The following is a 17,147-nucleotide window of genomic DNA, read 5'->3' on the forward strand; positions in this document are numbered from 1 at the left end:
CTGGCATTTAAAGGGTTAAAAGCCTGAAAATTAAAGAATATTTGGTAGTTATGATTAGGACTGATGTTGATTAAAAAATTGAACTCATTGAGAGTGGAAAATAATATTAATATATAATATTATGGCAGTTTTTTGACAAGGACATTTTTGTCCTCTTAAGGACCTCGGAGTAACTTTTTTAAATTGACAGATTAATATCTGATCATCTCCTTAATAACAGATCATTCTAACTTTGACCATGTGATCAAGGAAGAGCGTGAATGCAGTCCCCTACTATCAGAAATTATTCAGTCGAGATTCCCACATTTGAGGAATTCTCAAAGGTCAGCAGCAGTCTGAGTGCAATGACTGACCCTCACCTTGAGTGACCCACCTTCATGATCATGATGATCTCCTGTCAGGTAAGTATGAAGTGAAGAAGATCAGACCAGTCACTCATTCTTTCACTTGATGGTCCTCATTTGGTTAAATGTGGTTCTGCAACTACACAATTAATTAAATAAATGTCCGAGAGCATCTGCAACATCAAAACACAATCACTGATGATGATAAAACCTTAAAACATTTATATCGACTGATTAAAAGAAAAATTAAACCCGCAAACTTTCATATCAACTGCAAAATCACCTCAGAAATAATTATGTACTGCTGTTATCATCAGTTTTGTAATGACACATTTCTTTTATCAGACAAATCTCAGAATTTAGTTTTAATCATGCCTAATTAATATTTAATCGTGCCTAATCAAAATTTAATCATGCCTAAGCAATATTTAACTGTCCCTAATCAATATTTAATCATGCCTAATTAATATTTAATCGTGCCTAATCAATATTTAATCATGCCTAGGCAATATTTAACTGTCCCTAATCAATATTTAATCGTGCCTAATCAATATTTAACCGTCCTTAATCAATATGTAATCGTGCCTAATCAGTATTTAATCATCCCTAATCAATATTTGACTGTACTTAATCAATATTTAATTGTCCCTAATCAATATTTAATCATGCCTAATCAATATTGAATCATACCTAATCAATATTTAATCATGCCTAATCAATGGGGCAGTGGTGGCTCAGTGGTTAAGGCTCTGGGTTACTAATCAGAAGATCAGGGGTTCAAGCCCCAGCACTGCCAAGATGCCACTGTTGGGCCCTTGAGCCTATCTGCTCCAGGGGCACCATATCATGGCTGACCCTGCACTCTGACCCCAGCTTGGCTGGGATATGTGGCAAAAAAAAGAATTTCACTGTATATGTGCAAATGTGTGAAAAATATAATTATTATTATTAATCATGCCTAATCAATATTTAATCAACCCTAATCAATATTTAATCATGCCTAATCAATATTTAACCGTCCTTAATATGTAATCGTGCCTAATCAGTATTTAATCATCCCTAATCAATATTTGACTGTGCCTAATCAATATTTAATCATGCCTAATCAATATTGAATCATACCTAATCAATATTTAATCATGCCTAATCAATATTTAATTGTCCCTAATCAATATTTAATCATGCCTAATCAATACTGAATCATACCTAATCAATATTTAATCATACCTAATCAATATGTAATTGTCCCTAATCAATATTTAATCATGCCTAATCAATATTTAATTGTCCCTAATCAATATTTAATCATACCTAATCAATATTTGACTGTGCCTATTCAATATTTAATCATGCCTAATCAATATTTAATTGTCCCTAATCAATATTTAATCATGTCTAATCAATATTTAATCATGTCTAATCAATATTTAATCATACCAAATCAATATTTAATCATACCTAATCAATATTTGACTGTGCCTATTCAATATTTAATCATGCCTAATCAATATTTAATTGTCCCTAATCAATATTGAATCATACCTAATCAATATTTAATCATGCCTAATCAATATTGAATCATACCTAATCAATATTTAATCGTGCCTAATCAATATCTGCTGTTGAATAAATATTGATTAAAAATGACTTAAACTAAAGGTTGATCTGAAAACTTGCTTTAATTCTCCATCAACATGACTGAATATAAAACATGCATCTGTACTTTGTGTTATTTGAGCTTTAAGGATGAAAACTTAATTTCTCAGTCTGATGCAACACGTCCCTCATCAAGCCAAGAATCGACTTTTCACTGGTTTTAATCAAAATTCAACAAGTTTACAACCATTTCTCAACGTAGATTCGACAAAATTAAGTTTAAAATCTGAAAATACTTCCAAGAAACACTTGAATCACATCTCTACCCCATCAAAAGTCATCTCAACTGTCCCGCTCATGAATATTAATTAGATCATGCTAATGCTGACTGGATTTCTAATTAACATGAACACCTTCTCATGCACGTGATGAAACTGCTGAACCATTTGCACCAGAACTGCCAAAATGAACATCTGCATTAATAAACCCAATTTAAACGGATTTATTTCGATTTATACACACCGACAGAGCTCAACCTTCATAATCGAACTGAATAATACAAGTCTCAGTCGTTTTAGATGTGTGTTTTACTTACAGCGAAAACAGGGAACCAAAATAAAAGGATTTTCAGGAACCTTTATTTGGTGAAAGGTACATGACTGTAACATTTCTGATATTTAACAGGAACCGTTTTGCAGGTTATCACAGGCATGTTTGTGAACTGCATTCATTTTGTTGATCTGTCATTTATTTTGCACAACGTAGAACTTTACATTTCTTCTGCATGTGTGATATGAAGCTCTATGGGTTTATTGAGGATTAAATACACAGAAGCACAGCTGACGCGCAGCTGTTTTCTTTCTGACTTTCTCTGACTTGCTTTGGCTTTTATTGTAGAGTGCATTAATTCAGCTCAATTCCCAAAATTCCCAGTGGGAACATGCCATGGAGCTCGTTCTCCAGAAACAGGCCATTCAGACATTACAGATAACCAGAGCTGAACCGGGTGATCTGAACTCCGAGCGGAGGACTGTACAGCATCTGTTCATAATCTCTAGTCATCATCATCATCATCGTCTGATGAAGAGCCGAGGTGATCCTGGCGGTAGCAGTGCGCGAGGTTGCGGAGCTGCTCCATAGCTTCTGTGAGCTCGCCGAGTTCAGGCCCCTGAGAGAGGAAACTGGGGGCCACGCGCCGCAGGTCCAGCGCAGCACACGCTTTCTGCAGATCAGACAGCAGGACACCAACAGCTGGACTGGACTGCAGAGACGTCAGGACAGGAAGACCAGAGACTGGCTGAACAGCAGCTGATTGAGACACAGAGAGAGGAGTTAAACAGGGACAGGGAGAGACTCCAAAACACAACAGGTGTTAAAGCACCAGAGGAAAGTTCACTCACTGTCAGGAGGTACAGACTGGTTCTGAAGGAAACCTTGTTGACTCAGAGCTGGACTAAACATCTGTGGGAACGGAGGAGTGAGTTTACTGGGGCTGGACACCAGCTGAACTGCCCTACGAGAGAGAGAGAGAGAGAGAGAGAGATAGGACGCAATCACATCTGTGTGCTAAGATGCTGACATCAGTCTTGAATAGGGATGTCAAAATAACTGGTTCTTCAGTACCAAGTCAATACTAAAATTCAAAAGATACCAGTATTTACCCATTATACTGAGCACCAACTAATTTTGGTTCCCGCTGTCTGCCTAGCAGGTGGCATCTTGCCGAGGTATTGGTGTAAATACAGTCAGTAATGTACAATGTGAAAGTAAACAGCGGGACATTCGATTTGTACCGAAAGATCAGATCTGTGCATTAGGACTTTCAGTGTAAATAGACATACAAGACAGCAGCAGGTCTATATTAATTAGGGCCGTCAATTTAACACATTAATTTAGTGCAATTAATTATATGAAAAATATAATCTAGTCTAAAGTATACTTCGGCTAGACTTGAGAACTGAACGTGTGTGGACAGATCAGAGATCACCTTAATGCAGTAGGGGGCAGTCAGCGCAACTCCAGCTGTACAGTCAACACGCCTCGTCAAACCAACGAGCATGCAGCACTGACTTTCACAGACGTGTTTTTGTGCTCAAAGACAGCTGGACCGAGCACAACAGAATGCAGGGATCTCGAGACGCGTTTTTCAGAGTTTCAAACCACGTTTAAGTCAATACAGCGTCCAAAAACAGCGCTTATGAGTAGAGGCGCTGAAAACTAGTGAGATGCAACATAACCAAACTGAGACCCTGTAAAAGCATCCATCTGACACACGAGTGCATAGACCAACAATTAAAAACAGAGCAGAGGAGGGTTGGGAAATAAAAGGGTTATGTTTAATTGTATGGAAATAAATCAAACAATATATTTAGACTTAAAGCCACTTTTTGGATTGTCTAAATGCTTTAGATTGTCCAATGCCACAATATTATGTAATGTATTTAAATGATCTGAATTATAATATTTATTAGGCCTACATTAGCCCTAGGTATTATATTTACATATCATAATTTTAATTATTCTAAATTAACCTTATTTGGGGGCCTTCTCAGTAAATACTGGTATGTGATTAAATGCGATTAATTAATCAAAATATGATGTAATTAATTCAAATAAAAATTGTAATTGATTGACAGCTCTAATAAAATCAAACAACAATATTAAGAAAAAGCCAAAACCATTAACAGCGCTTGGCTGGATAACTTTAGTAGCTGTAATAAATATTAATTAATGATCTCTAATTAAATACATTGAAGACTATAACAGTGATTTAAGTAATTATGTTACATTTAATCACCATTTTCAGTTTCTGAATGTTTACTTGAATACTACCTAAAAATACTTAAAGCCCTGTTTTCTTCATTTAAATCTCGTATCTATTGTTTTTAATGAGCTGATATTGAATAACTGACTGTTTACTTGTCTTGAAGAATACTTGAAACTAGAGATCGACTGATTCGAGATCGAGATTGCCGATTCCGATAACTAAGGTGATGGAAAAAGCAGATAACCGATTAATCGGCCGATAGTTTATAAAACAGATTTATAGAAATGTTAAAAAAAGTCTTTCCTTACTATGACGGGCACAGACACAGAGGCTACAAGAGTCCAAAATGAATAAAATCCCAGATGTAGATGATTGTTCAACCAAAATCCCAATAATAATCAGAAAGAAATACGATTTGGTGCGTAATGTGGGACTTTTAGCTATAAACCAACACAGATTACACCCTGGACTCTACTTTTGAAATTACATTTAGCTCTATATTTAAATTATTCACAAGATGTGACGTTGGAGAAACGATGTACTGTACGTGCTGACGGGGCATGTTTCCATTTAGTCAAGTTTTTTTTTGCATGCCCTCGCTTAAATTTAAAACACTTGATCATGTAATCGAAATAACGAAATATTCATTGAAGTGAGGATAAAAATATGGATGAATATTGTCAATGATGAGAGACTGATGAACACAGAGTAATAATAATAAAATTATCGGCAACTATCGGCACAGATTTTTTGCCGATAACAGATTGTTCCAAAAAGCAACTATCGGCACAGATTTTTTTGCCGATAACAGATTGTTCCAAAAAGCAACTATCGGCACAGATTTTTTTGCCGATAACCGATAGTTCCAAAAAGCAACTATTGGCACAGATTTTTTGCCGATAACCGATAGTTCCAAAAAGCAACTATCGGCACAGATTTTTGCCGATAACCGATAGTTCCAAAAAGCAACTATCGGCACAGATTTTTTGCCAATAACTGATAGTTCCAAAAAGCAACTATCAGCACAGATTTTTTGCCGATAACTGATAGTTCCAAAAAGCAACTATCAGCACAGATTTTTTGCCGATAACCGATTGTTCCAAAAAGCAACTATCTGCACAGATTTTTTGCCAATAACCGATTGTTCCAAAAAGCAACTATCGGCACAGATTTTTTGCCGATAACCGATTTTTCCAAAAAGCAACTATTGGCACAGATTTTTTGCCAATAACAGATAGTTCCAAAAAGCAACTATCGGCACAGATTAATCGGTAAAACTGATATATCAGTCTACTTCTACATGAAACAACGTTTAATTAAATTACAAAACAGTTAGTGGTTTTGAAATTGCGATGAATAATATTTGTACCAACTAATGCAAATATGGTATCATGACAACCCTAGCACCTTGAGGAGGTATTATATACATTGGAGTGTGTGTATTACTCACATGGGTGTTGATGGGTAACGTAACCTGACGTATGTTGCCAGTACGTCCTCTCCAGAGCATTCAGAGTGCAGAGGAGTGGACGGCTCTTTCCCCGGGATGATAGGACTGCGACAGAAAGAAAAATACCACAACTAACATTTTCACAATGGACATACAATAGCAACAAGCCACACTCATTACAACGAAGAGAGCACTTATAAGTCAAGAATGCACGGCAGTTGGTTGGGACTTGATTTTATGCATCAAGAATTGATTAGTTGGTGAAACGTGTCACTACATGGCAGGCAGTTGAAAAATAAGAGTGATTGATTGACATCAGCCGAAAAGGAAAATCATTTTAAAGGTGGAGCAAGTTATTACATTATGAAAGATTACACATATTTCAATTTAACGTGTAAAACAGATCTACACATTAATTGGATATTGTTGAATTCAAGTATTATTTTGGTTGGGAAAGTATATACAGTATATCTTTAAAACTATTGATCTTGAAGTTTTATCTCTTCATGCACTTAAAGTGTATCTTTATTACAGTTACATGTTAGAGAGATTGACAAGCGTTCAAACAGGTAGAAAATACATGTTGGCAAAATTAGTTCGCTTTTTAATTGAGATTGATAAAGGTTTTCTTTCCACTGTAAAATATCGACATTTAAATTACTTTATTTATGTATGATGTATAGTTGTAAGCCTTAGTGCAAATTACATATAACGGTTGGGACTTTCCTCTAAAGCTTAAAGAGAGTTTAGTTTAACACTTTAAGTGTTATTAATAATTTAATTACATTTTTGGGATGAAAGAAAAGCTATTTGGTTATTTTTGGTTAGAGAACCACATTATAGCGACCAAGAGGAGGTTACCTCATGTGACTCTACCCTCCCTAGCAACCGGGCCAATTTGGTTGCTTAGGAGACCTGGCTGGAGTCACTCAGGACGCCCTGGATTCAAACTCGTGACTCCAGGAGTGATAGTCAGCGTCAATGCTCGATGAGCTACCCATGCCCCTTATTACTGTATTTTTTTATATTCTTTGATGTTTATTTTTCTGTTATATGTGCAATGTATGAATAAATAAATAAAATCTGGATTAAATAATGTAAATAATGTAAAAGAGTCTCACCTGACTAAGCTCTGCCCCTCTAACCCTTTCAGAGTCACTGATTGGCTAAAACAGCGTCCGTCACCAAGCTCAGGGCAAGCTGATAGGGGTTTCCATGGCAACACGTCAGCAAAAGCATCCAGAGCATCTGGGAGACAGCTGCCATGCATCATGGGAAACGGAACAGACCCGTAAGCTGAAACGACCTGGAAAATGAACAGATTTGCAAAAAAAACTAAAATGATCAGCAACTGTCTAGACAATAATGTAACTGACTTTGATTTCATTTGAAATGGTGAAAGTTTTAACAATGTCAGAGGGAGATTTTCAAACTTAGGGTGCAAAAATGATCAACAAATCATAACGTGACTGCAGTCGGTATGTTAAGTGATTGAAGCTAAATTAATCACAGAAATATGACAAAATAATAGTGGTAATACAGTGCTGCCTTGCCAATACTGAAAGTAAAACATTCTGAACGAAGATTACATGACACTGAAAATTCACTGGTGAAACTGACCTTCCTTCCTGAGACAGCCAGAGCATCTGACAGCTGCCACATGGGGACACGGTTCTGTCTCAGTCTGTACGACGCTGTCATGGTGTCCAACGCCAAAGCTAAAACAGCGCTGGAGTGATACCACAGCGACGGCTGAGAGAGGATGGGTGACAGGTGGAGAGAGAAATCATTTAAAAATGAATTTTACAATACACTAGATCATCAGATACTTAAAACTAGGGCTGTCAATTTAGCACATTAATGATTTAGTGTGATTAATTATATAAAAAATAATGCGTTAAAAACATTTGTGCAATTAATCATGCCCTTCTGAACCATGCATAAATTCCATGAAAAAAAAGTACATATTTTTCTACCATTGGAGCAATTAAAGTACATGTTTTTATGAGCCGCATCAGCAGGGGGCAGTCAGCGCACTTTAAGAGCAGTCACAGAATGAGATGAAAGACAGAATTATTTTAACAGAATTAAAATAATTATTCTAAATAGATATTTATATTTTGCGGGAGTCCCGTGAGTAATTTCTTTCTCCTGCTCCCCGCGCACACGTGTCTTCTCGGCCGCACCCGCACTCAGCAATCAAAACTTGTCCTGGGGGTCTGGGTATCTCAGCGAGTATTGACGCTGACTATCACACCTGGAGTCATGAGTTCGAATCCTGGGTGTGCTGAGTGACTCCAGCCAGGTCTCCTAAGCAACCAAATTGGCCCGGTTGCTAGGGAGGGTATAGTCACATGGGGTAACCTCCTCGTGGTCGTGATTAGTGGTTCTCACTCTCAATGGGGGTGTGGTAGGTTGTGCGTGGATCGTGGAGAATAGCGTGAAGCTTCCACATGCTATGAGTCTCCGCGGTGTCATGCACAACGAGTCACGTGAGTCACGTGATAAAATGCGCGGATTGACGGCAACTGAGACTTGTCCTCCTCCACCCGGATTGAGACGAGTAACCGCACCACCACGAGGACCTACTAAGTAGTGGGAATTGGGCATTCCAAACTGGGAGAAAAGGGGATAAATAAAAAAACTCCTGTCCCGCAGGAGTGCAGGCCTCCACTTGACACAGCGTCCTAAAAAAGCGCCGTTTTTGATGCTGAAAACCAACGAGATGCTTCAAAAACATCCATCTGACGCATATGTACATACATCGACAATTTAAAAAAAATAGCACAGTATTCCTCTAACTACTACGACTGTAGGATTTGTTCAATGGTTTGGGAATAAAAACGAAACTATATTGACTTCCAAAGCCACTTTTTGTGTTGTCTTATCAATGCTTTACTTATCCTGACTGACACAAAAATACAATGTGAATATCTGATTATGTATATTATATTTATAATCATTTAATATTGAATTTGGGGGCTTTTGCAGCTAATATTGATATATGTGATTAATTTGATGAATTAATTTGGCCTTTTTGTATTGATTTAAAATGATTTTATGACTCCCTATAATCTTCATCTAACAAGAAAGTGATAAAAACATCTCTTTTGTTGAAAAGAATGATGGACTCATTAGAAAGGTAACTGCTTGAGTGTGTTATATGTATTTATAAATTAAATGTACTTATTTTTATTGTAACTTTATTAAAGTGCCTTATTCTTAATCATTTATTTATTTTGCTGTTTTACATCCCCTGTACTGTCTCTGTGTTCCAAATAAAAGCATAAAAACGTCGTGTTATTGAATCCATCAAAACTTTTAATCAATTGACGTCCTACTTAAAACATTTACAGATTCCAGTGAAAGAGTCAAACGAAACAGACTTACATCATAGTTGATCAGGGGGAAAGTGGTGGGTGGAGGCGGCCGTCTCCCCAGTCCCCCCCTCAGGGTCAGAGGGCAGAAGAAAGAGCTGTGATTGGCCATTTGGACAGTTCCTAATGCGCAGTTTATCATATGGTACAACTCCTTTATTGAGCTCTGTCGATTTGAGAAAAATGTCTTTAAATAACTTCAAACTGCTGCGTATGATAGAAAACATGTGCCCTCATAAAGGTCAAAAATACCCCTTAAAAAAATCTACTCCAGGGGGCAAATAATGCCTTTTAATGGGAAAATGTCTGACACTGTAGAGTACTACAAGTTTAATAAAAATAGTGAGGCATGCACAATGTTCGCAATAATGTTTATGTTTATTGCACGTTTATATTTGATGATAAATAAACTGCTGTTTAGTTCTAGAACACTTGAATCATCTCACCGTGTCTGGATGATTGACAGGAGCCACGCCCCATGTGAGGATGCCGCGACCTCCGTAAGAGTCCTGCAACAATTCTGTGACCTTTGACCCCAAGCCTGAGAAGCCGTCAGCAAGATCACACAACACCTGAAAGCCCTGAAGAGAGAAACAGAGAAACAGAGAGATATTTCATAGCACAGAATGTTCAGATATCTGTGGATATAATATCAATAAAAGAGTTTGTGTGGTACTGTTGTTTTTCTAGCTTCATTTGCATCATGAAGGCAGTTTTCATGGTTACCTGCAGATAGTCACATTCTTCCACAAAGAAATGAAGCCGATCTTCCAGATCTTCCAACACTGGACCCTGTAAGAGCGTCTCCCCCTGACCGAACGCTTCCAAACGCTCCGATTCACTGAGGACAACACACACACACACACCAAATGACATTAGTACACACATGTACACACACACACACACACACACCGACAGACGTTAGTACACGCATGTACACACACACACACACACCAACAGACCTTAGTACACACATGTACACACACACACACACCGATAGACCTTAGTACACACATGTACACACACACACACACACACACACACCAACAGACATTAGTACACACATGTACACACACACACACACACACACACCAACAGACCTTAGTACACACTCGTGCGCACACACACACACCGATAGACCTTAGTACACACACGTGCACACACACACACACACACACGATAGACCTTAGTACACACATGTGCACACACACACACACACACCAATAGACCTTAGTACACACATGTACATACACACACACACACCGATAGACCTTAGTACACACATGTACACACATGTACACACACACCGATAGACCTTAGTACACACATGTACACACACACACACACCGATAGACCTTAGTACACACATGTACACACACACACCGATAGACCTTAGTACACACATGTACACACACACACACACACACCGATAGACCTTAGTACACACATGTACACACACACACACACACACACACACACCGATAGACCTTAGTACACACATACACCAATAGACCTTAGTACACACATGTACACACACACACACACCGATAGACCTTAGTACACACATGTACACACACACACCGATAGACCTTAGTACACACATGTACACACACACACACACACACCGACAGACCTTAGTACACACATGTACACACACACACACACCAATAGACCTTAGTACACACATGTACACACACACACACACACACCGATAGACCTTAGTACACACATGTACACACACACACACACCGATAGACCTTAGTACACACATGTACACACACACACACACACCGATAGACCTTAGTACACACATGTACACACACACACACCAATAGACCTTAGTACACATTTGTACACACACACACACACACCGATAGACCTTAGTACACACATGTACACACACACACACACACCAATAGACCTTAGTACACACATGTATACACACACACACACCAATAGACCTTAGTACACATATGTACACACACACACCGATAGACCTTAGTACACACATGTATGTACAAACACACACACACACACACCGATAGACCTTAGTACACACATGTGCACACACACACACACACACACACACTAAAATACAATATCAATCCAAATCATTCCAATCACTTAAAGACTCCATGAAATGGTCTGACAAATGCAATTTTCCCGTGTTTAAAAAAGAAAACTGGGACTGCACGATTGAAACGGATTTTCATTTTTCTTAGAAGTCAATAGAAAAGTTTCTGTTTACAAACAAAGGCTAAGCAGCAGCACTTCCTGTTTCTCTTTGCACCCGAGAAAACAACTGCTGTCAACGAGCGAACTAAATATTGAATACGTCAAATGTAAGTCGACCAATAATTAAAGCAGCAAAACGCATATTGCATTTTTATTTGCATATTTTCAGGCTTCAGAAGTGTGTGAGGACTAAATAATACACCTACTGAATTTTGTCATTAATTCAAAAGTAAACGTACATATATTTCTTCACTATAAAACATGATTTGCTATAAGGCTATCACAGTAAAATTCGAAATTCGCAGCACGTATGATGACAAACATTCTTGGGCTGAAACGAACGCAACGCAACAAATTAAACAGAACGTGAGCGTCTCGAGACGCATTTTAAAGGATGAATTTCCTTTTCAATTGAAAATCACGCTGAAAAAACAGCGAGACGACGCAACCATCAAAGACGCACGATTACGTAGAAAAAGACGGACGCGTTCCTTTGCACAAACACTTGTGCACATAAGAAAAGTCATCAATATTTTTGGTCCATTTTGTCAGTGTTTAGAAGTACACTAGCTTAAAGATGACCACAAAGCAAACAAACATCAACTAAAAGCAAACTTTGGTATTTCCATGAAATGGTTGAACTGGTTCAATTTCAGAAAACACATCCAATAATGTGATATTTGATCTCCTCACCCGTCATGATTGAACTGGTTAATGACAGAAATGGTGCGAGGATGGAGGTGGATTCTCAGGAAATCTGACCACACCCTCACACTTCCCTCCAGCCTATAGGATTTCTGTATCCGCTCCAGCCTGCTGTTCACCGTCTCCACGGCAACATTCGCTCCTGTGCTGGTAACTTTATGAGTAAAAGAAATCAAATTATATTTCATGTTTTTTTGTTATGTTGCTACAACTTCTCAAATAATAAAAGTTACAATGTTTATTATGTTGGCTTGACAAAGCTTTCAAGCTACAGACACCGAACTCTGCAAAGACCTTAAACTATATCTTTTCTAACTGATCAGACTTACCGTTTCTGCACAGCAGATGATCAAAAACAGGGAAAATCTCATAGACTTACATCCATCTATCTATCCATCCATCCTCTCTTTCTAAACAGGCTAATGCACCTAGCAACATACTAATGATAGCTTCAATGATTAGCTACATGCTAAAACGTGTTAGCAACACCTAGCTACATGCTAAAACATGCTAACAGTGGATGGCAGCATACTAGCAACACCTAGCAACATGCTAGCAATGCCTAGCTACATGCTAGCATTGCCTAGCTACATGCTAAAATGTGCTAGCAATGCCTAAAAACATGATAGCAATGCATAGCTACATGTTAAAACATGCTAACAGTGGATGGCAGCATACTAGAAACACCTACCAACATGCTAGCAATGCCTAGCTACATGCTAAAACATGCTTAGCAAGACCTAGTAACATGATAGCAATGCATAGCTACATGCTAAAACATGCTAATAGTGGATGGCAGTGTACTAGCAACACCTAGTAACATGCTAGCAATGCCTGGCTACATGCTAAAACGTGCTAGCAATGCCTAGTTGCATGGTAGCAACAAACAGCTACATGCTAGCAATGCTTAGCTACATGCTAAAACTTGTCAGCAATGCCTAGCAACATAATAGCAACACCTAGCTACATGCTAAAACATGCTAACAGTGGATGGCAGCATACTAGCAACACCTAGCAACATGCTAGCAATGCCTAGCTACATGCTAAAATGTGCTAGCAATGCCTAACAACATGATAGCAATGCAAAGCTACATGTTAAAACGTGCTAACAGTGGATTGCAGCATACTAGAAACACCTAACAACATGCTAGCAATGCCTAGCTACATGCTAAAACATGCTTAGCAATACCTAGTAACATGATAGCAATGCATTGCTACATGCTAAAACGTGCTAACAGTGGTTGGCAGCATACTAGCCACACCTAGCAACATGCTAACAATGCCTAGCTAGATGCTAAAACGTGCTAGCAATATCTAGTAACATGATAGCAATGCCTAGCTACATGCTAAAATGTGCTAGCAATGTCTAGTAACATGGTAGCAATGCTTAGCTACATGCTAAAACGTGCTAGCAATGCCTAGCAACATGATAGTAATGCCTAGCTACATGCTAAAACATGTTAACAATGGATGGCAGCATACTAAGAACATCTAGCAGCATGCTAGTAATACCTAGCTACATGCTAAAACATGCTAGCAATGCCTAGCAACATGATAGCAATGCATATCAACATGAAAGCAACACTTAGCTACATGCTAAACATATATCAATCTAAGATTATCTGATCTACCTACAGTAGCTGGTTGTTTGTCTTAGTGTAATGTCTGTATAAACTAGAACTTTTAAAAGTTTAAACTTTCAACCAAGGCATTGTCACTCCAATATCAACGTTTGTTATCTAGTTAGGCTTTGTTACCGCTGCACACAATCAAACAAATTTGCTTTTCGATCTTTAGGACTGACTCTTCACACATTTCGCAAGTGATGAAACCTGATGTAGTCTGTCACTGATCTCTTTTAATTCACTTATTATATTTATGACAATTAATGGCTGTTTTCCCATTCCATTTCTCAGGTCAATCTCACCTGAGCAGCGCTCCGTCTGAGCAGAAGGCCAAGAGAAATTTGATTCTGCGACTAAACTTCCTGTCTAGATTAAAGAAACACAGAGAATCTTCAGAAAGCGTCACTCTCAGATAATAAAACACTCAGCAGTCACACTTACATCTAGCATGTCCAGATCTTGTAAGAAAGAGTTTTTGGTGGGTGGGTTTGCTTTATGTGTCATAATCTGTCCTTCCCTAAAAGTGGAAAGACAACTTCAATAGTTGAGTTTGTAAAAAAGCAAATAAAGACACAAACATATTCTGAACATGTAGACACACAGATACATGTACATATACAAAAACACAAACATGTTTACCAGGTAAAGTTTGTTGCTTCATTGTCTGTGTCATACAGACTGCCTTCTCGCCTCAATGTTTGAAGACTGCCTGAAGAAATTAACAATAAATATTCAGCAACGTTCAGATCTGTGCATTTACATTGTACTCACTCTTAATAATGTTTCATTAATAAATCACACAAGAATAGAACAACAGTCTGGCATAATCTGATCAATGCACGTTTTTTAAAGAGTGTATTCTTGTTCTCATAACTATATGCGTCACATGATCCCAGAATTATTTAGGTAAATATCTAAAGACGCTGTCTCTGGGACAGTCATTCGTTTCTATAATGTAGAAAGCTGTCCTAGAGGTTAAGGGTCAGATCAGGATGATGACCTTTACCTTTGAGGTCCATGGCGATGAGTCGGGGAGTGTAAGTCACGTGACCGCACAGAGTGAGACCCTCCCTAAACAACACGTCACTCTGCAGCTCACTCGCCAACACATCTGGGTCATAACACAGAGACGCATCCTACAGAAACACACAGACAGACAGATTACACAGACAGACAGATTAGATAAACAGACAGATTACACAGACAGACAGACAGATTAGATAAACAGACAGATTACACAGACAGACAGACAGACAGAACACAAACATTAGGCTGACAGACAGATTAGATAAACAGACAGATTACACAGACAGACAGACAGACAGAACACAAACATTAGACAGACAGACAAGATAGACAGACAGATTAGATAAACAGACAGACAGATTAGACAGACAGATTCACAGACAGACAGAACACAAACATTAGACAGACAGATCAGATAGACAGACAGAACACAAACATTAGACAGACAGACAAGATAGACAGACAGATTAGATAATCAGACAAATTATACAGACAGACAGACAGAATACAGACAGAACAAAAACATTAGACAGACAGACAGATTAGATAGACAGACAGACAGACAGACAGATAAATTAGACAGTCAGACAGAACACAAATATTAGACAGACAGATTACAGACACAGACAGACAGATTAGACAGTCAGACAGAACAAAAACATTAGACAGACAGATTAGATAGACAGACAGACAGACTACACAAACAGACAGACAGATTAGACAGACAGACAGACTACACAGACAGACAGATTACACAGACAGACAGACAGATTAGATAGACAGACAGATTATACAGACAGACAGATTATACAGAGACAGATAGATTACACAGACAGACAGATGGATAGACAGACATACTACACAGACAGACAGACAGACAGATTACACAGACAGACAGACAGATTAGATAGACAGACAGATTACACAGACAGACAGATTAGATAGACAGACAGATTACACAGACAGTCAGATTAGATAGACAGACAGACAGACGACACAGACAGACAGATTACACAGACAGACAGATTAGATAGACAGATAGATTACACACACAGACAGACATATTACACAGTCAGACAGAACACAAACACTAGACAGACAGACAGATTAGATAGACAGACAGACTACACAGACAGATGGATAGACTACAGTTCTTGTGATTCATTCTGCAGCTACAAATGATCATGATCACAATGGTTTCCCCCACAATAAAATAATTAACTCAATTATTGTTACTACTGTTAAACACATATGATCTTGGGGGCTAACACGTGTTTAACTGTACTAACAATAGTGTTTATTTGGAGGAAACTGGTTCCCATGGTAACTTTTAGAAAGGGTGCACCTACACAGCAATCTGTACCCGACTAATTACACAATAATGACAGGTCCATCGACGTGATATTTGGATTATTACAGTTTAATAACGTTATAAATTAAAGTCACCTGTAAATTCCACCAGTGTGTCCCGATAAAGTTAGAATAATGTCCGAGCTGGAGTGTGACTACCTCCCTACACAGACTGCTCATGATGCGCTGTGGATTTTAAAACATCTTAAACATTAATTGAGTAAAAACTGAACGTGATCTTCTTCATTGTGTGTTCGAGAAATACAGAGCAGTTCACACGCCATCAGTGACAGAAGAACTTCCGTGTATGGGCGTCACTTAGAAAGTCCTCGATTGTGATTGGCTGTTACAGCTGACGGAGCGCGATGATTGGTTGTAGTAACTGATAAATTAGGTTGTGCTGTAGTTTGGTTTCAGCGTGCCTGACGCGCACATGTGTCGCGAGTGCCGTAAACAACACTTATAAACACTGGATGTTCTCAAAAACATGAGTAAATCTGTATCTAATAGTTTATTTATGTTTATCTGAGACATAAATAAACTATAACTAACATATAACTAAAAATGCTGCATAAGTGATTTTCATATCAGAACAACAGCAGAAGCGACAATCTGTTATGATCTGTTTCTGTGGGTTTGTGAAAGCTGAATTTGTCTCGTCAAGGGGTTTTA

At 38.2% G+C, this 17,147-nt stretch overlaps 1 protein-coding gene and 1 non-coding gene across 2 annotated transcripts; both read right to left on the bottom strand.

The window, feature by feature from the left end:
* Positions 1-245: 245 nt before the first annotated feature.
* On the bottom strand, positions 246-409 carry LOC127421668 (U1 spliceosomal RNA). Its single transcript, XR_007894035.1, has one exon. It is a non-coding gene; the product is annotated as a U1 spliceosomal RNA (small nuclear RNA).
* A 2,153-nt stretch (positions 410-2,562) lies between these two features.
* On the bottom strand, positions 2,563-16,773 carry LOC127421505 (protein misato homolog 1-like). The gene is made up of 14 exons (XM_051664594.1): positions 16,572-16,773; positions 15,106-15,235; positions 14,739-14,808; positions 14,541-14,616; positions 14,402-14,465; positions 12,463-12,628; positions 10,261-10,375; positions 9,981-10,115; positions 9,548-9,700; positions 7,778-7,909; positions 7,279-7,463; positions 6,158-6,262; positions 3,341-3,453; positions 2,563-3,248 (listed from the first exon to the last, which is right to left on the bottom strand). The coding sequence occupies exons 1-14, from the start codon at positions 16,653-16,655 to the stop codon at positions 2,995-2,997; spliced, it is 1,782 nt and encodes a 593-aa protein (XP_051520554.1). The 5' UTR covers positions 16,656-16,773; the 3' UTR covers positions 2,563-2,994.
* Between the last annotated feature and the right edge of the window lie 374 nt (positions 16,774-17,147).

Source organism: Myxocyprinus asiaticus, chromosome 30 (genome assembly GCF_019703515.2).
Source record: "Myxocyprinus asiaticus isolate MX2 ecotype Aquarium Trade chromosome 30, UBuf_Myxa_2, whole genome shotgun sequence".
Classification (NCBI taxonomy): domain Eukaryota; kingdom Metazoa; phylum Chordata; class Actinopteri; order Cypriniformes; family Catostomidae; genus Myxocyprinus; species Myxocyprinus asiaticus.